At 35.9% G+C, this 21,584-nt stretch overlaps 1 protein-coding gene across 11 annotated transcripts in view; it reads left to right on the forward strand.

The window, feature by feature from the left end:
* Positions 1-21,584, forward strand: part of PCNX1 (pecanex 1) — a 167,489-nt gene that overhangs the window by 128,628 nt on the left and 17,277 nt on the right. For all 11 annotated transcript variants that reach the window (XM_087856073.1, XM_045807892.2, XM_045807895.2 and 8 more), the window contains 10 exons: positions 481-622; positions 1,529-1,706; positions 4,212-4,320; positions 5,137-5,266; positions 8,602-8,660; positions 10,429-10,644; positions 15,949-16,202; positions 18,068-18,298; positions 18,936-19,036; positions 19,827-19,977. In XM_087856073.1, the coding sequence (XP_087712199.1) occupies positions 481-622; positions 1,529-1,706; positions 4,212-4,320; positions 5,137-5,266; positions 8,602-8,660; positions 10,429-10,644; positions 15,949-16,202; positions 18,068-18,298; positions 18,936-19,036; positions 19,827-19,977 (1,571 nt within the window). The remainder of the gene's footprint in view (positions 1-480; positions 623-1,528; positions 1,707-4,211; positions 4,321-5,136; positions 5,267-8,601; positions 8,661-10,428; positions 10,645-15,948; positions 16,203-18,067; positions 18,299-18,935; positions 19,037-19,826; positions 19,978-21,584) is intronic.

Consider the following 21,584-nt stretch of genomic DNA (forward strand, 5'->3'; position numbering starts at 1 on the left):
TTCTTCCTTCCACTTAAACACTTTATAAGTGGTCATTGTAGAGTTATTAATTGGCCTAATTTCAGTCTCAGGGAATAGGGAAGCCTGGAAGGGGGGAGAGGGGTGGGGGAACACCCGGTCAGCAAAGCAGTCAGAACATGTGCATTATTGGTTAAGTTTGCCTCCTTATGTGGGTGCAGTTCATGTTATCCCAAAGCAGATACAACAGTACATCAAAGATCACGATCATAGATCGCCATAACAAATATAATTATAATGAAAAAGTTTCAAATATTGCAAGGATTACCAAAATGTGACACACATGAAGTGAGCAAATGCTGTTGGAAAATGATGCTGATGGACTTATTCAACACAAGGTATCCATAAAACTTCAATTTGTAAAAAGTGCAGTATCTGGAAAGTGGAATAAAGCACAGTAAAATGAGGCATGCCTGCATTTTATATATTAGATGATGTGATCTTCTTCTATCTCCTTGTTAGATGCAGCCACTATGATGTGGTTTGAGAAACTTCATGTGTGGCTTCTTTTTGTGGAGAAGAATATCATCTACCCGTTGATTGTTCTCAATGAACTTAGTAGCAGTGCAGAGACAATTGCTAGTCCAAAAAAACTGGATACAGAGTAAGTACAATACTCCTCTCATCTGTGTTTAACTGCTAGGGGCTGTCATAAGCAATGTCTTAAGAAATTGATCAAGTAGCAGATAATTGAGTGTCTCTTTGGTGCAAAGCACTGTGAGATAAAAAAAATTCAGGTGAAACTGTGTCTTTAACTTCCGTTGCCTGAACATCTGTTTCTGCTCTTGTGTATCACTACTCCAGATGCCTTATCCTCAACTAATATTTTATGAGGGGACATTTATTAAATAAAGTTAATTTTTAATATTAGATGGTAAGTTTGAGAGATGCGTTTTTGTGTACTGTGTAAATCAGGCAAATAGGTGGTCACTTGCTGCCTATGCAGTCATCCTATAAACCTATCCACTAGACTAGGTACATGTTGTTGGGTAAGCCTTAATACATGTTTTGTTTTGTTTTAAAAATTTTATTTATTTATTTGACAGAGAGCAGAAGCAGGGGGAGCAGCACTGGGAGGGGGAGAAGCAGACTCCCCGCTTAGCAGGGAACCCAATGCTGGGCTCAATCCATGACCTGAGCCAAAGGCAGACACTTAATGACTGAGCCATACAGGCGCCCCTTAATACATGTTTTTTATGTGCTAAATGCTATTAATATTAAAGCAATAAAAATAACCAGAAACTGGAGAACGATATATTAGAATTGCAATGCTGGTACTTATTTTTAAAACATGCTTATTTATATAAAGGAATAGCAATCACATTACATTTGTTAAAAGGAAATACTGTAAGTTTATTTTAGGATGCAATTTGCATAGCTGTGTAAATCATTTTCAGTTTACATTTGTTGCATATATTTTGTAGCATAGTTAATGAAATGGTGATTTTTCTGAAGTTAGATTTTCTGAAGTTCTCAGTCATTGATGAGTTGTGCTTTCTTTATACTGTAGATTAGGTGCTTTAATGATCACCATTGCTGGTCTGAAGTTGCTACGATCCTCTTTTAGCAGCCCTACGTATCAGTATGTCACAGTCATCTTTACTGTGCTCTTTTTCAAAATTGACTATGAAGCTTTTTCAGAGACCATGCTGTTGGATCTCTTCTTCATGTCCATACTCTTCAACAAGGTAATTTATCACTGAAAGGAATAGCCCTATCTGTAAAAAGTATCGCTCTAAGTAATACGCTGTTTAGTGAGGATTCTGCTTGCATTTCATTTGCCTCATTATCTTTTAAGTAATATCTTTCTTCAATCAGCCAGTTATTTAGGAGCACTTTGGAATCCCTAAACAATGCTAGTCGCTATGATCCGTAAAAGACATGTTTCTTGCTATTGGTAGGAAGATAAAATTAAGTTATATAGAAAAAATAGAAAACCACATCCAAAAGTGGGTGTGGTTTTGAATAATTCTAGAAATAGACATGGTAATAATGGAACTGGGCTGTGGGCTGCTGGATAGATGGAGGGAGGAAATAACCTGATAGCTGAATGAAGATGGTAGATACTGAGGCCAGTGAGGCCGTGTGGAAGGAAATCAGAAGTTAGTTTGATGTTGACATTTGCAGAATACTCTGAAAATCACAAAATGCTTCTAAGATTTATTACCCACCCCTAAGAGAGGTACTTTTAGTCCTTTTACAAATGAAATGGCAAAACCTGGGTCTTTTGCCTCCCTTTCTAAGACTCTCTTTGCTGAACCATACTACCTTTCTAAATGAAATAGGTTGTGAGTCAGATTATTTATAAGTTAAATTGAGCTTAGATTTCATGTTAACACTGACCACATAAAAAGGACTTTGACATTTATTATCCCATTTGATAGGTAACAGAGAGCGGAAACATATGACAGCTAACAAAACACAATGAAAGCCCAATTTTAGGCAAGTTAGCCTGGTCAGCCACATTTGGGATGAATTGGGGAAGAAAGAACATAAAGGTACGGAGAACAGTTTAAGAGACTGTGACAGTAATTTAGATGTGATGGAGGTCTAATCTAGGATGGGAGCAGTACAAATGGAAAACCATTAATGTGAACAAGGTTTTAGTGATAGTCAATTTCAAAGTATTGTGCTAAATATTGTACTAAGTAGCTTCTAAAATACTGCAGTATTATATTCAGTCACTAATTTGTATGCTTTTTTATCATTTATTTCCTCTTCTAGTGAGCATGGTTAACCAAAGAGGAAGCCAGAAAGTTAATCAAAGAATTGTTTGTCTAAAGAAGCATGTGGTTTCTCACAAATTTGAATATTTAGGTTGGAAGTTGTATGGCATCTTATACTGATTGGGGAAAAAGTGAAAGTTTCAATAAAATAGAAACAATCTCTGAAATAGACTTAATTTGCATTAGTTTGGATTTTCTTAATACTTTCATTTGTTAAGCAAATTGTCCTTCAGAGCCTGCAATGCTCCAGAACTATTCTAAATGTTTAGGCTACATCAGTGAGCAAATAGGGAAAGCTCTGCCCTTAAGGACTCTGCCTTCTGTAAAGTTAGCTGATAGAACTGAACAATGATAGTAAGCAAGTAATTTTCAAGGGATCTCTAGATATATTTTTTAAGATATTGTAAGACGCACCGTCAATTAATCTTACAGGAAAAAATTATGAATGTATACAAAAGTGCTTTTATCCACTAACCACTTATCTATGTAATTGCATATCATTTTTTCTTCAACATTACAGTGAAAATTTGAGTTCAGTCTGGTTCACATTTAGAATCTTTTAGGCAGTTGCAGTGGCATCTTGATAATATAAGTGCTGCTTTTACTTCTGTCATCCTGCTCACATCCTGATCAAGGGTTATCGGCATCATTTTCAATCAAGGCAAAGAATGCAGGAGTTCATTTGCATTTTGTAATTGGTTGAGGTTGTAATTTCTTTTTTAAATTGGAAGTTAAACAGGTTCATTTGCAATTAGTTGAACAATTTAAATATGAGGTGTTTAGTGCCTGAATCACGGCACCGAATTAGTCTGAACCTCTTGCCCCTAAGATCCTGTGTCTGTTTTGTGAGTTGGGCCTTGCATTGCCTGACCTACAGAGGCAATTTTGGGCAAACACAGTCATTCTGTTTCAGTCTTGAAGACATGTTCAACAACAAAACACATCCTAATTTACATAAAATTAAAATGTGTGTTGTGTTTCCATTGACACTACTGAATCCTTAGGCAGAGAGGCAGTGACAATTGTATTACAACTTTATTTCCTGCCTTGCTGCTTCCGAATTTCTTTTGACATTTCATTTAAAACATATTCAGTTTTCAAAGCACTAAATTTGAGGGAAATGTGTCTTGGAATAAAAATATGTATGAATTACTTAAGCTTTATAAACATCTAGATTTCCTACCTTTCTGTGTTTTGCTTGTAGTAGTAGTAGTCATATAACCAATAGAGGGCATAGAGTTTTTTAAACAGAGGAAGCACAAGTCCATAAATCAGCTAGCTGTCTTTACTTAAATATATATCCAGTCTTTTGGCAGTTATGACATGTCTTTTCCTTTTATGCAAAGGGCAGATAATTTCAATGCCATTTTCCTATTAGAAAAAAAATACATTTTAGAGGTCTTTCATTTTCTAATCCAAGTATCTGATGATAAGTTTTTTGCTGATTGTTTTCTTTTCCTCCTACAGCTTTGGGAACTCCTTTATAAATTGCAGTTTGTATACACTTACATTGCCCCATGGCAAATTACATGGGGTTCTGCTTTCCATGCTTTTGCTCAGCCCTTTGCAGTGCCCCGTATCCTTCTGCTAAAAGTTGTGTAAGAAAGGGCAGTCACATCCTCAGTGTGAATGTTGGTTTGTAGGTGTAATCTTTTATAGGCATAGAATATAGGTTACTAAGTGATAAATTATCAGATATTCCCATTCCTTTGAGTCCACATCTGTACCGATTTTGATTGTTTAACTTGTATTAACATCTGTGACCCACAGATATCTGAACATGAGGACATTATCAAGGTTTTATAATTAAGTAATGCTGATTGAAAATTTTATGTTTACATATGTAAGTAGTTAAGTCTAGGAATTTTTAAATAAATACAAAATGTTTAGAAATATTTTTAAGTGAATGAAGGTACAAACATTTTTCATAATCGTGATTGTAATTGAAGTATGTTTAAAATTTTCTATTCTCATCATTTCTTAAAAGTACTGTCTAAATAAAAGTAAAGGTTAGTGACCACATGGATGTTGAAATGCAGACTTTCTGTGTCTGTAAATTTTAGTTTGATCTTTTGGAAAATAAAACCCAAGCATATTTATTCAAGAGTTAATGTATGGACTTACACCAAATACATATTAGCAGATATTTATTTGACTCCCTTCAAAGCATGTTGCCAGGGTGTACTTTTCCTGGCTGTGTCTTTTCGCTTGTACCCTCTTGTATTGTCCAGTGACACCCCCTTTTGTATTCCTCTGATGAGCCTCATTGTTCTCGTTGCTGTAATCACAGTACGTTTGTGAGATGTATTTGTGTGTGTGTATGTGTGTGTGTGTGCACACGAGTGTGCTCACTCAAATGAATGTTAAAATCCTTAACCAGTTTTTTTCATAGATTCAGCCATGTTGTTTGTTCAGGCTGCTGTATCTGCCTTTTTTTCTACTCCTCTAAATCCCTTTCTGGGAAGTGCAATATTCATCACTTCATATGTTCGACCTGTGAAATTCTGGGAGAGAGACTATAAGTGAGTACAATAAAACATTTGAAAGCTGATTTTATTTATTCTTTGCTAAGAAAAACTATCAACAGCATTATTATAATAATTCATGGCTAATAATTTTTTGTGTTGAAATATTTTGCTAAAACTATTTTATAAATACTCTTAAAGTTTCAAAATCATATAAAATTAGAAGAGTCAGATAACTATTCTGTATTTTTCTCTGCCAGTTTTTCTAAGATTTTTTTAAAACTTGGTTTTTGTTGGATATTCTCATTTTGCTGTCCTTTTTCTTATAATGCTCTTTCATTGAGTTGGTTTCACATTAATACTACTCTGAAGCTTCATGCTATACAATGTTATTTCCTTATAGCAGTCATAATTAGTTATCTCATAGTTTTCTTAGAAATAGCTATTTGCAGAGCTAAATTTTCTATAGATTATTTCTGGTTTTTCACGAGGATAACTTTTTAATAACCATCTTTGTGCATAAAGTATTTTCTCCATTTAGATTTAGTTCCTTTGGCTAGCTGTTTCATCTGATGCCTGCTAACTATCCTTATATGTAATCTCTCCAAATTTCTTTTTTTTTTTTTTAATTTAAGAAAGATTATCCAAAAGGGGAATTACCGAGTCATGTAGACTAAACATTTTAAGGCTTTTAACATGTATTAATATATTGATTCACAAAGAGCTTATATTGCTTTTTAATTCTACTGGCCAGCTCCAGGACTGCTTCTTTTCTTTCTATACTTTCACACATTAGTGTATTTAATAGGTGAAAGTAGTAGTCTCACCTTTTTTTTTTTTTTTTTTAAAGATTTTATTCATTTGACAGAGAGAGAGACAGCCAGCGAGAGAGGGAACACAAGCAGGGGGAGTGGGAGAGGAAGAAGCAGGCTCATAGCAGAGGAGCCCAATGTGGGGCTCGATCCCACAACGCCAGGATCATGCCCTGAGCCGAAGGCAGACGCTTAACTGCTGTGCCACCCAGGCGCCCCTAGTCTCACCTTTTAAACAGTGGACTAGCTTGGGAATTTGAAGCTTTTGCTCTGGTCTTTTATCAAAAACCACGTGTGGTGTTTCTCTTTTTGATGAATTTCAGTGTTATTTATATTCTATTCTTCTCAGCTAACTTAAATTGAGCCCAAAATAATGTCTGTGGCAGCAGTTTTGGTCTCAGGACCCCTTTACTCTCTTCACAGTTATTAAAGTCTCCAAAGAGTTTTTGCTGATATAGGTTTTATCTATAGATTGTTACTATATTAGAAATCAACACCCAGAAAAATTCAAATGTTTATTAGTTTAAAAATAGCAACAATAAATTTGTTGTGTTAATATAAATATTTTTGTAATGAAAATTACTGTATTTTCCATCCCACCACAAAAAAAATCAGTGAGAAAAGTGTCACTGTTTTTGTAGTTCTATATATCTCTTTAATGTCTTGCTCAGTAAAAGACAGCTGGATTCTCATATCTGCTTCTGTAGCCAATCTGTTGTTGCAATATGTTGTTTTAGTTGAAGTATATGAAGAAAATCTGGCCTCACACAGACACACATACTTAGAAAGGAAAGAAGTATTTTAATAGCCTTTTTAGACAATTGTGGATATTTTTTTGGATCCTTCACTTAAACTCGACACATGGTAGTTTCCTAAAGATTAGTTGGAATATAGAGTCTAAAACCATATCTGTTGTTGGGGAAGAAGAATTTCCTTTGCCCTTCAAGGTCCTTCTAGCTCAACTAAGAGTCAAATTGACATGAGACAGATAAACAGGAGAAAATCGAATTTAATGCCCACATATGGGGAATCCACATAGACATGGAAATTCCAAAGACAGGTAACATGATGCTTCTGTGAACTAAGAAGAGAGGTAAGGGTCTTAGGATACAAAGGGGAGAAAGATCATTAGCAAGAAGGTGAAAGGAGGTGTTTGGAAAACAAAGGTTGCCCCATTATGTAGATAAGTTTCTTAGGTAAAGAGAAGTCTCTGTTAATAGCTCTCTTCATGATACAAGCAAGCAGTTGAGGGTGAGGTAAAGATCTTTTCCTGAATCTGCTGGGTTTTGATTGCTTTTATTTTTATTTATTTTCTTTCAAAGATTGTATTTATTTATTTGAGAGACAGAGAGGGAGAGGGAGAAGCAGGCTCGTTGCTGAGCAGGGCCCTTGGCCCCATGAATTTTTGGAACTGTGTTACATCAAAATCTACTGATACGTTTTACACTTTGAATGGATCTTTTACCCATGCATAATCTTATAACAGCATTTATTGATCGTTTAGAAAATATTGGTTCACTGGGTAATGTAGATCTTACAATTCTTGATCTTAATCAAGATCTTGATACGTTTCATTATATAATAATAAAAATGTTTTCATTCACATCACCACCAATTCTAAAGAAAAGTATTGCTAAGCTATCAAGCTTATTGATAAATATATATACATTTTCCCAAATTCTGATTTTTGCTTAGAAACTTGAATTTTGTTATTGGCAACAGGACGGACTCACTTTCTTCATTTTTGAGAAATGTCTGTGAAGTATGCAAGTCTGAATAATCATAGTAAAAATGGTGTTCCATGAAAAAAAGAGCTAGTGCAGCTTGCAATTCAAACAACTACACGAATGCTTTCCCTTGAGACAACCATCCCACTTCAGAATGCAGCAGAAGTGCTTTATGTGTATTTTGCTGCACACAATATTAAAAAGACTTGTACTGAGGGGTGGGTTGTGATTTAATAAAATTAATTTTTTGTTGCTTTATTAAAGACACCTTAAAGCAAAAATTGAATTTTTGTTAATTTTTTCTTGTGCGTATTTGGCGGTGAAAAATAGTTTGGTGCCACTGTCGTGATTCATGTTAAAGTGCCAGTAGCCTTATCCACTGTTACGTTGTCAACACGATGAAAAAAGCGAATAACAGCTCAGTATTATTATGAAAATTATTATGGTCTGAAAAACTCCCTAAAATGGTCTTGAGTTCCCTGCTTCGGGTTCTGTGGACCACATTTTGGAAACCACTGTTCTAAGAACACTATACCACTAGACGTTAATAAATGCACGTTCTCCTTGCACAGAATGTTTCATGAACTGTGTATTTCTAAGAACTGCATGTAGTACTCATGTTTCATCCTGATCAGTTGGGGGGGGGGGACTTTAAACTCATTAATGTCTTTCTACACCCTGTTCAATGAAACACCAGTTAGGAAATAACTGATGTGTTTATGTACAATGGAGGTAGGAGAATAAAAAAACCTTATCCCTAAAAGTACGCTCATGAAGTGATAATATTTCTATTGTACAGTTTTCTCCTTTTTAATTAAAGGTTACTAAAAATGTTCTGTTTTGCCTTCTTCAGCACAAAACGGGTGGATCATTCAAATACCAGATTGGCTTCCCAGCTCGATAGAAATCCAGGTAAAAGCTCTGTTTGTGAGTAAAGAAGCAAGTCTAAGGAATTTATTATATATATAGTTCACTCCTAACTTGTTGGGAATCCTCCGTGAGTTCCAAGTGGCATTTTTTAAAGGCTGTATATCCTTTGCTTCTTGTTCTGCTTTAGCAAAGTGTGAATTCAAGTATCTACATTGTATGTACCTATCTTTTATAAAATGCATTTTAAGAGTGTTCATAGGAATAAAAAAATGCCATTCAAAAATTGTTCTTAAACAGGTTAAAAAGTAGAACAGTTAAAGTAAAACTGGTCAAGTGTATCAAAGAGTATGCAGTCTGACCAACAGGTGTATTCATATATTTGTTTCCCCTGCTTTCCTGGATGTTTAGGTAAATATTCATTTAATTTCATTTAGTTTATTGAATGTAGAGATGTCATATGGGGCAGCCAAATAGCCCTCAAGATAGAGCTTCAACGGATGGCATTTTGGTGGTGGTACCATTGTCTAAAGTCTGGTTCCTTAGTTTCATCGTTTGGGAGACATCCTTTTGTCTGTCCACCTGTTAGTAATCTGACACACAGAGGGTGAATCTCACTAACCCAACCATAAGAAAGTAACCAGAATTTCAGTGTATTAATTTACTAAAAGAAATCTTACTCTCACATGACTGGAGTATTTGTATCCATTTGACTCAGATTCCTTCACTTGCTGATTCCTTCAACTGCTCTATTTGAGACACTAAATTAACAATAATGAGATAGTTTTATAATTATGAAATTGGATTAAGTAGGACTAGTTACTTGATAATAATGCCTGTCATTATCACATTCTGGTAGATAAAACAACCATCTCAGCTCTAGTATGTCCTTGTATAAGGGGCTTAGAATTCTCATGATGCTAGTGATGCCCGCGTATCAAAAAGACCATGTCCTGAATTAATACGCACACTTCTATAATGGGCAGACAAGGCATTAGATATGACCATCTTACTGAATTAGTATCTGGAGTACCCTTTTCATTATTTTATTGTTTAGGCTAAGTTTAAAATAGTAAGCTTTGTGTATTTTGCCTTCCTGCGGTATTATACTATGGGCACCTGTTTACAGGTTATTGCTTTGGCTGGGTCACTTCTAAAGATGGTTAGTTTTATCCTAACTTTTTTTCTTAAAGGATGACTCTAATAAATTTTTTAGGTTCTTTGCTGCTGTTTCTATATATACAGTTTATTTCTATTAAGCTAGTTTTAGCCATCTTAATATTCAGGGTTTTTTGTTGTTTTGGGGAGGTTTTGTTTGGTTTGTTTGTTTTTTTGACTAATGATCTTCTATTCCTTTTGGCCTTTCTTGTTTGTTCAAATTTTGTATTCCTTTACCCACTTTCTTTATTAATGTATCTTTTTGTTCTAATTCTGAATTCTTTTTATCTTTTTTTCATTTCTCTTGTATGGTTTTCATTATAAGTTGGAGTTCATTGAATAGTGATAGAAGAGGTCATGGTTATTGAAGAGGTGAAAATCCTTAGATTTCATCTAATCTAGTTCTCACATTTTATGTATGGGAGCCAGAGATCAGAGAAGTTATGTGACTTCTAACTCTAAATTTTGAAACTTTTCTCATTACCCTGTGTTTCATTTTTATATAGAAATTATAAGGGTGTTAAAATTATTTTCCTTGTCAAAAAAATATAATACAATCCTAAGTGGAAATTAGTTCTAATATTTTTAATGATCTTGTTTGTTGATATAATGAAGACTTACAGTAAAATGTAACATATTTAATTCCTTCTTATAGGATCAGATGACAACAATCTGAATTCCATCTTTTATGAACATTTAACCAGATCCCTACAACACAGTCTCTGTGGTGATTTGCTCCTAGGACGATGGGGAAACTACAGTACAGGGGACTGTTTCATTCTTGCCTCTGACTACCTCAATGCATTAGTACACCTTATCGAGATAGGCAATGGGTTGGTCACTTTCCAGCTGCGGGGACTTGAATTCAGAGGTAAGATACTCACCTTTTATTTCTGTAACATATTCCTGTCACATCCAAGTTTTATGTGTTTACATCTCAGATTAAAAATTAGCATAAAATTAGATCCTTTAGAGTTGTGGAATGAGGAGAGTTATTAAAAGAGCAATTATTAGATTTTTTCCCAAAATTCACATTCAGAGAAAAATCATTTTTGTGGTATGCTAAAATATGTGAAGGTAGCATCATTCTTGCGTAAGTCACTATTTTCCTGGCGATGTTGAATTACTGTTGTTTTGTGCTTGCTCTCTTGCCATTCTCTTTGGGACCGGTCGCGTGTATTTGTTAGACGGCTGGAGCACAGAATGCTGTTTTGCGTGTAGCCAGCCAAGTACTTTCGTGTAGACACCATGCCTTTGTCTTCGGCAGATTCTGGTTTTGAAACAAAGTTCCCATAACGGTAAAATCACAGTTTTTAAGTGAACAAGTCAGCGGCATTCAGTGCATTCACAGTGTTCTGCAGCTGTTAGAGCAGGCAGTTGTTAGGTTCTAACAGGATTCCTGGAGGTGAGTAAAGAGGAAGCCAGGGCCAGCTTTCGGGAAAGTCAGAGGCCTATCCTAAGGGTACTCCAAAACGAAGCTGCCACAAGAAGCCAGTTCAAACCAGATAGGCCCAAGATGGCTCATAAAATAGGCTAATAACTACAGCATCCAATCCGACTTAAACCCTACAGCTTGACTTTCACACTGATGTTGAATCCGAAGGTTTGGATCTTTGTTAGGTAATATCTTCGGAACTTTGTTAGGTAATATCTTTGTTAATGGAGCAAGTACTTTTCTAGAATTATTCCATTCACTGGAATTAAGATTATACTTGTGTGACACTCAGATTAAGGCAGTAAATGTTGATGTTTGTTATTCATTTGTGCTCTGTTTGTCATCCAGTCTCTGTCTTTCAAAATGTCCAATTCTTGTTTTATGGCTTGTTTCTGCCTCTCCTTCAGAGCCCAGGACCTTAATTCCATCTCTCTAGAGTCTTGCCTGATGTTAAATCTAATCCAGCTGGACTCATGCAAAAGTCAGCACCCCCTCATCTCACCACTACACCTACTACTGCCATGACTTTAACTTCTTTTTAAATTGCTGGTACCTGAAGATTTCACCTTTGTTTTTTAATTTTTTTTTTTTTAAACAAATGTATGTGGGGAAGCTGTTTTATCTAGCATTTCTGTCTGTGTGAATTGGAAGAGGGTCCTTCTTAGGATGTGCTCATTTCACCATATTGGTCAGAAATTTTCCAAATCAGAAACCGATCCAAATTCTCACTCTCCCAACTTTCAGCCTCTGGTACTGAGTAGATTCAAATAAAATTTTGGACAAATTTTTTACCATTTGCCAAACAAAACAAACTGATTGGGGAACACAGTACAATTTGTGGTGGATGTGGATAGCAAGAGGTATATCTGTAAGTCTTCACTTAGCCATATTGATTTTTTTTTCTTTGAGGCAAATTTGATCATGTCCCTTTCATGCTTAAAATTGTCTGTGGCTTTCCATTGCACTTAAAATAGAATTCAAACTCCTAACCTGCTCTACCACGCTGTGATCTGGTCTTTGCCAGTTTCTCCAGCTCCACTTTATACCTTCATCCTCACTCACTCTAGCCGCACTGGACTTCCTTCAGGGTCTTAACGTTGCTGAATTCTTTACTAAGGACTTCCTGTTGCCTTTCTCTTTGCCTAGAAAGTACCAGCCATCTCCCTTCCTCCCACCAATCTCCCATCTGCTAATTCCTTAATTATCTTTAAGCTTTAGCCTAAATATCACTTTCTCAGAGAAGCCTTCTCTAACCACCTGTCCCACATGATTATCTCTCATTTTGCCATTTTTACCTCTTCACTTAGCATAATTATAATTTCATAATTTCATATTTATTTGTGTTTGTTCAAAGTTTATTTCTTCTTTAGCCCAGGGGTTGGCAAACTTTTTCTATAAAGGGACAGATGGTAAATAGTTTAGGCTTTTGGAGGCATGCACATTTTCTGTTGAATATTTTTCTTTGATTTTTTTTTTTTTTAAACAATGCTTTAAAAATATAAGAACCATTCTTAGCTTGGATTTGGCTCAAGACTGTATTTTGCAAAACTTTGGTGTAGATTATAGGCTCCTCAAGGGCAGAAATCCTATCTGCTTCATTCATTACTATGTATCTAGTTACTGTTTCATCAGTTAGCATGTAATTCATAATTAGTTAATTTTGTAGAATGATTAAATGATGGAGCTGTTTCTCCTTTCTCTGCTTTCCAGAATTCTCATGAGGTATGATTATATTCTTGCTCAGATCTTGTGATCTTTGGTTATTTTCTTTCCTTCAGAGTGTTAGTCCCTGTCCCGTCTACCTCCTGCCTCTCAAAATATTAAGAGTGTCAGTATGTTACTAGGCAGATATTTGGATCTCCTGAGCATTTTGATGTGTTTTCTGGGCTATTCTCCACTAAGCCAATTTAATTCATTGATTTTATGTTTCTTGTAGTGGATGCTAAATGCCATTTGACATTTAGCTAAACAAATTTCGTGATCAGTTTCCTGTATGTCTTGGTTAAATCCCTTTATATTTATTTCATTTCCATTTTTATTTTACTGATATTCTCAGTATTCTTTCCATGTAAATTTTATGTCATAGATTTATCAATCATTTTTTGTCTATCAAAAATTTTTTATTACAGCTTCTACAATGCTAACTTTCTGTTTGTAAATGTTAGTTCGACCGAGTGCAGTTTTCCAGGTCAGACTTTATAGGTCAAAAGTATAATATGCTGATTGAATTCTTCTCGGTTTTTACTTAAATTACTTTTAACATGTCTAGTTTTCATCACTGCCAGTATTAGTTTTACCGACAATATTCACTATGAAGTGACTGAAAGGCATAGCTAATCCAGGAAACAATTGGTATAGTTCCTTATAGATATTCTAGAATCCCTTTCCGAGTCTCAGTGTTCTTTTTTCAATTGCTAATATTAACTCCTACGTTTATCGTTGACTTCATTTCCTAAGCAAAATGTATTACTAGGGCGTGTTGGGGTAGAAAATATTCTTGGGTTTGTAGAGTAAAAATGTCCCACATTAATTAATTACTCTGTTCACTTTATTCTGCTGCTCTGAACAAGATCTCATTCTGTCTTCTGAGTAAATGTCAAAATCTCCAGTTCCCTCTTGCCACAGAGATTTTCTATGCTGTTAACACAGTGATCCGCACAAAATACAGCTCTCATTATGTCATCTCCTTTGCTTAAAAACCTTTGACCTTCCAGAAAGATGACAAAATAAAAAAGTAATAACATAAAATCTAAGGAACAGACCCAGCTTCATGCCGCAGTTTTAAAACCCCAGCCTCAGGATATTTCTTCTAGAAACTGAATAATTCGTTTGCCCTCTCTAGCCTATTCTAGCATATGGATAAAGAAGGAAAATTTCTCCAGGCTTTTTACAAAGCCACTGTAGTACCAATGTAAAAATATGGCTAAACTGGCTAAAAAATAAGTGTAGTTTTAATTCACATGAGACCTTAGATTCAAAAATCCTCAGGACCCAGAATAAGCAGAAATTAGTCCTTTTTTTTTTCTTAAATACCTCTCAATAGTTGAGCCATTTTCATTTCATTTTTATTTTTGAAGTATTAGCAAATTAATAGGTTATAGAGAAAAACAACAAAATATGATCCTCTCAGAAGATGCCAGAAGACATTTGATTGAATTTCATTTCCATTCTTGGTTTGAAAAATACTTTCTAAAAGTATACATATCCTTATTCTGAAGAAAAAAAAAAAGTTTGTACATATAAACCTATGGTCATGAGCATGTGTGAAGATCACCTGCAGCAGGCGTTCCTGTTAACGTCAGGTTCAAGCCAGGGTTTTTCTTCTCACCACTGTGTGACGTTGTTCTGGAAGTGCTCAGCAGTGTAATCAAACAGGAAGTGAAATGGTAAGATTTTGAGAGTTCTGGAGTGCTAAACAATACAGCTCATTAGTCCGACCGAGCCTAGCTCTTCTGCCTCTATCTTTTATAGCACCACCACCGGCTGGGGCTAGTTGTCATGGCATCTCTTTCTCTCAAAGCAGCGTTTTTCAGGGGCACCTGGGTGGCTCAGTCAGTTAAGCATCTGCCTTAGGTTCAGGTCAGAATCCTGGTATCCTGGGATCGAGCCCTGCACTCCCCTGCTCAGTGGGGAGTCTGCTTCTCCTTCTCTCTGCCCTTTCCTCCACTTGTGTTCTCTCTCAAATAAATTATAAAAAAAAAGCAGTGTTTTTCAAACATGGTTGGTGTATATATTCTCTTTAAAGGAAAAAAAAATTGTGAAGTCCATATAAGTTATTATAATATAACCTAAATATGTGCTTTTATAAAATTAAGTGCAATCCCTTTATAGTCCTTACAGAAATTTAAGGAATTTGCTAATTAAGTGGAAACAAGGCCACAGAACAGAATTAAAATTAATGTGACAGATGATATTTTACTGGCACTAGATTGCTGTGGGTGTAATAATCTGTATTTATTCTGGTTTTGTATTTTTACTTCAGTAACACTAATGCAGGGAATGTCTGTTTGATATCTTGTATAAAAGAATGTAACTTCAAAGAATTGTTTGGTAGTGTTGAATAATCAGAGCTCATACCTCATTGAAACTTTATCAGCCTGTAAGCTTCAAATGCCAATAATGTAATTGTACCCAGTTACTGTTGGAATTGGGAACAGAAAAAAACAATTACAGATTTAAGATTAAATTATCATGAACCATTACAGTTTATATATCCAAATATATGTATATAATATTTCTGCTTGCCACATGGACATGGTACTGATAAGTAGAGTTCACATTCTTTTGAGTTCTGCATGTCTGTCTATATTGTGTGCCCCGCAGTGATTCACTTCTAAATCCGTTCTTCCCTTACTGCATTAACTCAAACCATCATGATGTGTCCCTTTGCTCATTGGCCTTCATTTGATATGAATGCAATTGTAAACCCAAATTTGAAAAGTTTGGAATCAGTAAGTGAAAATTAAGAAGGTAACTGCATAATTTTCAGAACCTTTACTGTGCTAATGCATGTTGTGATTCTGCAGGAAGTGAATGTATAATATGCGTGGTTTCCAGAGCTTCCTGCAGTTTGTTAGTGAACAATCCAAGGCAGATCAGTCACATACTTTCAATTACCATAAAAGGTGTTTTTTTCTTTTCCCAAGTTTCTTGTGTCTTTGAAGCATTCGTTTTCTACATTATGTGGTTTTTTTTCTCCCCTTATACAGTGGTTTCTCCCTCTCTCTCTCTCTCTCTAAGGTACTTACTGTCAACAGCGGGAAGTGGAGGCCATTACTGAAGGCGTTGAAGAAGATGAAGGATTTTGCTGTTGTGAACCTGGCCATATTCCTCATGTGCTTTCATTTAATGCTGCATTTAGCCAGCGCTGGCTAGCTTGGGAAGTGATAGTCACTAAGTATATTCTGGAGGGTTATAGTATCACTGACAATAGTGCTGCCTCTATGCTTCAAGTCTTTGACCTTCGGAAAGTACTCACCACTTACTATGTCAAGGTAAGGGTGGGTGCCTAGTTAGATCTTCTCATTGTTCTACGTTCTTCTTGGAAAAGAGGTTTTTTTTTTTTAAACTACTTGTGCTTTGCTTCTAAGTAGTGATTTAAATTCTCTAGTATTGGGACACTTGGGTGGCTCAGTTGGTTAAGTGTCAACTCTTGATCTCAGCTCAGGTCTTATCTCAGGGTTGTGAGTTCCGGCCCCACTTTGGGCTACATGCCCAGTGGGAGTCTACTTAAAAAAATTCTCTAGTATCCATTAAGTCAGCAAAGTATACCTACCAAGGTATTACTGTTTCTATCTTTAGTGGAACTTATTCCATTTGTTCATGGATAATAGCTACCATATGTAGCTTGTATGTTGTAGGCACTGGACTAAGGAATACACATACATATACGTATATGTGTCAGTTTTCTGAAGGAATATTACATCTCTGTTTTACAAATAAACAAGAATCAGAAGTTACCTTCCCAGTGCCCTCTAATTAGCAAGTGGAGTTAGGGATTTAAAATCTAGGCTTGTCCAACTCCTCCAACAGCCCTTGCTGTTAACTACTGCTTTGCACTGCTTTCAGTGACCTGAATAAAAGTACTGCAAGATTTGGGAGGTCCCCAAAACCACCCTCACTCATGACACCAGCTGCAATTTGGGGTCCCCAAGGACTAGTCTCTGGTTTAGTAATTAGCCAGAAAGACCCACAAAACTCAGCAAAGCCATTACACTCATGGTTAGGGTTTATTATGGTGGAAGGATACAGATTAAAATCAGCCAAGGGAAGAGGCGTATAGGGCAGGGTCCAGAGACACCAAAGCATGACCTTCCAGTTGTCTTCTCTCAGTGCAGTTGTGCACATAATGCCCATTTCTCCCCAGCAACAATGTGTGACAGTACTCACAGACTGTGGTCAACCAAAGAAGCTCACCTGAGCCTTGGTGTGTAGAGTTTTACTGTGGCATGGTCACTTAGATGTGGTTGACTACCCTCATGACCAGCCTTAGTATCCACTTCCTCCAGAGGTCATGGCTCTAAGCTCATAGGTGAACAAAGACTTAAGCAAGCAAGACATTCCAAGGGAGTAGAAGTTACTTCCCAGGACCCAAGGGCAAAGACCAAACCTCTCTTTGGGCAAGGTTAGTTCTTTACTGTACTGATGTTCTGTCTTTGCTAAAGATTTTACAAGATTACAGCAAAGCTGTGATTTGGCAGCTTGCAGGCAAAGCCAGTATTTTGAAGAGGGAAATGTGTGGTAAATTTTAGTGACCCGTATCTGGATTTTCCGTATCTGTGTTACTGCCTCTGTGTATCACTTTATTTGTGCTGATTGGGATGAGTGTTTGTCTTATAATCGATCGTTGGTTAAACCCAACCTCAGGAAGCTAAACAGATTGATTTTGCATTTTTTACATGCTGTGCATCTCTGTGTGTATATGGCAATTTCTGTCTCTGGTTCTAAACAGATATATTTCTGTTGCTTTACTCTTATATTTCTATAACTTGACCTAGCATCACAAGATGATTTAATAACTTTCTATGAGAAGTGCATCACAGTAAAGTTTTTCTACCTCTCTTAAAATGTCCTAAATTCAAAAGATCTAAAATCAATAGAAAAAGAGTTGTTTTGAATTTGTCTTAATGAATTTATGGTTGTGACTCCTAAAGTATTAAACTAACTGTTCACCCAGAAAGGCCTGAGGTATATTTTTTACAGCATTCCTAAAATGTATTCTTAGAGTATTGAGCTAGAATAAAATATTTTTTAGTTATACAATCAGTATAAACCATTGGAATGTATTTAATGAGGAATTGGAGTTAATTCAAACTGTAACTTAATCTGTTTTTTTTTTTTTTAATCTTTCCCCCATTAGGGTATCATTTATTATGTTACAACATCTTCTAAACTGGAGGAGTGGCTAGCCAATGAGACAATGCAGGAAGGACTACGTCTGTGTGCAGATCGAAATTACGTTGATGTGGACCCAACATTTAATCCAAATATTGATGAAGACTATGACCATCGACTGGCTGGCATATCCAGGGAGAGTTTCTGTGTGATTTACCTCAACTGGATAGAGTACTGCTCTTCCCGAAGAGCAAAGGTAGAGGTTGTGTACTTCATTTGTAACTCTTTGAGTGCATTTTCTTCAGAGATGGAAAGAATGTCCCCATTGATTATTATGAGGTCAGTTTTTCCAGACCTCCTCCTTTCTGACCATCTGGGTGAGAGAACCTTCAGTTGTTAAAAAGAAATTCGGAGGTTGAGGGGAAGCAGTATTCCACAGACATCAGTTTGATTTTCTTTACTCTGCTAATAGTTACTAGTAGGCTAATGTGGCTGTTGTTAACAGCCTGCTTGCCAGGTTATGTCCAGAAACAACTAATTAATAGATAGAATATTGTATTTTCAGGAGAAGACATTATCAGTAATGATGTATGGCAGTAAGTAGTTTGAGATGTTTTGCTAAGATCCTAATACTTTATAAAAGTCCGTTTTTTTAAAAGTATGTTCCAGTATTATAAAGCATTAGATTTTATTTAAAGGTTTCAGAGAAACTCCTCCTATACATTCATACTTCATTTTATACTGATTTGTTATGTTTCTTCTCATTAGAACTATTTAAAAACCTAGAAATTATATATTAGTTGAGTTCTTCATCCTCTGATTTATTAGCTGTCTTCCAATTTGTTAAATACCTTTATACCTTTCTGATAACTAATGTTCTTTGTTTTTTAAAGCCACTGGATGTAGACAAAGATTCATCCCTGGTGACTCTTTGTTACGGACTTTGTGTTCTGGGACGGAGAGCTTTGGGGACCGCATCTCACCATATGTCCAGGTAAGGAAGACGTTTCTGTTTTCAGGAAGAGAGTAGGAGAAGCTGTATAACGTAAATCTGAAAAATCTGAAATAGCTTTTCATGGAAGCATTCTGTGCTAATTTATTGCAAAAGTCTCTTCTGATAGTTTTTTAATAGATCCTTTGCTAAACATATTTGAGTTCTCCCAAGTGGTTAATAGCTGGCCTTTAAAAATCACACTTGTATGGGTAACTATTGATAATAAGAATTTAATGGATTTAAGACATTTTAAAAAATAATCACCCATAAAGTTTGATTGGTCTCCTCCCATTTTACATCTGTTTTTCTAATGAGTTACCTCTTTTTATTTTTCCATATTTCCTTGTAGTTTTTTTTGGTCCAGAGCATTTATGCTTTTACTATAGTTAATATAGTACATTAGATTTTTGGGAGTATAAATTTAAGCTGAATTTCTTGACATATGCATCTGAATGAATTAGAACTAAGAAATACTACATATTTATTAATTTCATTTGTGATTACTACATGTTTTCCACTAGGCCCTCTGTAAGTTTTTATGACTTATATACTCTCTGTCTGTTATTTATTTTCATGGACTTACTATTATAGTGGTTTGTAAACAAGGGCCCAGATCACAGGGCCCCTGTCCCTTGTGAGTCTGACTCAGGGGTTCTGACATTAGTGTAGTCATCAGACTCTGTATTTGCAAAGCACTCCCAGACGATTCTGATGCACAACCACATGTAAGAATCAGTGTAATGGAAGTTCTTTGTCAAAATATGTAAACTTTTATCTCCAATCCTAACAGTAATTTAGAGTCATTCCTCTATGGATTGCATGCCCTATTTAAGGGAGATTTCCGTATTTCTTCAATTCGAGATGAGTGGATCTTCGCGGACATGGAATTGCTAAGGAAAGTAGTAGTCCCGGGAATCCGCATGTCCATTAAACTTCATCAGGTAAGAAGAGGAGAATTATAATGCATTACTGGTGTTTAATGGCACTTCTTCATTTGACTTCCAAATTACGTTTCTTAGGAACCTTTTGAGAAATATTATTTGAAACACAGAAAAACTTGATTTATGGCAAGATACTAGATCTTAGAAGCCTGGACCTGTGTTTCTAAGGGTAAATTTGAATATTTATATTAGAGAGTGACTGATCTGGACATGAACCTGAAAACTGTCAGCAGTGACAAACTAGAAATAAAACTCTCTGTCCCTTACAATTCTTGCTTTGACCTCACATGTCACATAATTGTAATTCAAGCCTCTTGTGTAGGCGAATGTTAGCTAACTCCCAGTGTAGTGTGGTAACGTCTCAGGAGGGTTGTGAGTGCTGCTGTTACTGAACTATGAGTTTCATGTAGCATGATATATAGAATAATAGAGGGTTAAGACAGATTATTTAGCCTTAGTTAAGTAATCCTAGTAGGGTAATAAAATTAAAATGCAGACCCAAAATACATATCCAAAGCCCTGGATCATTTCAAGACTATATTAGGAAATTAAGTATTTGTACTTGCTACTCTAATCATTCCACTTAACAATGGTCATCAGATCTAATGACAAAGACCACACGATAAGCCTCATTAAAATACATCTGCTGTACTCAAGTCTGTTTGAATCTTTTTACCCCCCAAATAAAGGGTGAATTACTCCTCAAGTGATTTTACTGTGATCTAAACTGTTATAATAAAGTCAATGTCCCGTATTACTTAAGAGATTACTGACAAGAGATATACTATTTGAAAGTCTCTGTGGAAAATGGAATACTATTTTGAGGATCATGGAGAAAATATTCATTTGGGAACAAATAGAGTTGTCTAATTTCAGACTAGCTTTACAGTTTTGAGCCAGGTCAGTGTGTTTAAATGAAAAAGATAATGACTTTAGATTAAAATGTTATTAAAACTTCAGAATTTCTAAAAAAACACTGATTAATATATCTGCTGTGTAAGAAATACTCTCTTTTATACAGCATGATTATCTAACAGCTCCAGATCGACATCTTCAGTTAATTGTAAACATTATGACAGGTGTTTTCTGTCCATCTGGCAGAGAAGAAACTGAGGCACAGGGAATTTTCTGGTATCTTAGGTCTTTGCCCCATCGATCCCTACAGGTGCTCTTACCTGTTGCTGCCAGGTCCGATTCCTTACATGTTTTTTTGGCTGTTGCATTGTTGCCTGTGACAGTGTTTCTCTACCTTATATTTGGCCCAACACACTTGGGCTACACACTACAGCTGAGTCTCATTAGCCATTGACTGACAACAGTGACAAACGGTGGGGGTAAGGAGTTGGAGTCAGGAACCCGGAGCCATGGAGGGCTAGCGGCAGAGGGGAAGACAGAGAACGCAAATGCAGCCTGCAGAAATTCCGTAATTCTGATACACCTTTGAGGGGGGTGAGATGGACCTATACAGTAGCCGGAAACAACCACTTACTGAGCATCATTTTGAGCCAGATGTTGGGTTGCCCGTGAGGGACTCTTGGGCCAAGAAAAGATAGAGCTGTAAATCAGTACTGGTAATCTCCAAAGTTCATACTTACATATTTCATGAG

This window comes from Ursus americanus, chromosome 26, assembly GCF_024610735.1.
Source record: "Ursus americanus isolate L20-20 chromosome 26, mUrsAme1.1.p, whole genome shotgun sequence".
In the NCBI taxonomy this organism is placed as follows: domain Eukaryota; kingdom Metazoa; phylum Chordata; class Mammalia; order Carnivora; family Ursidae; genus Ursus; species Ursus americanus.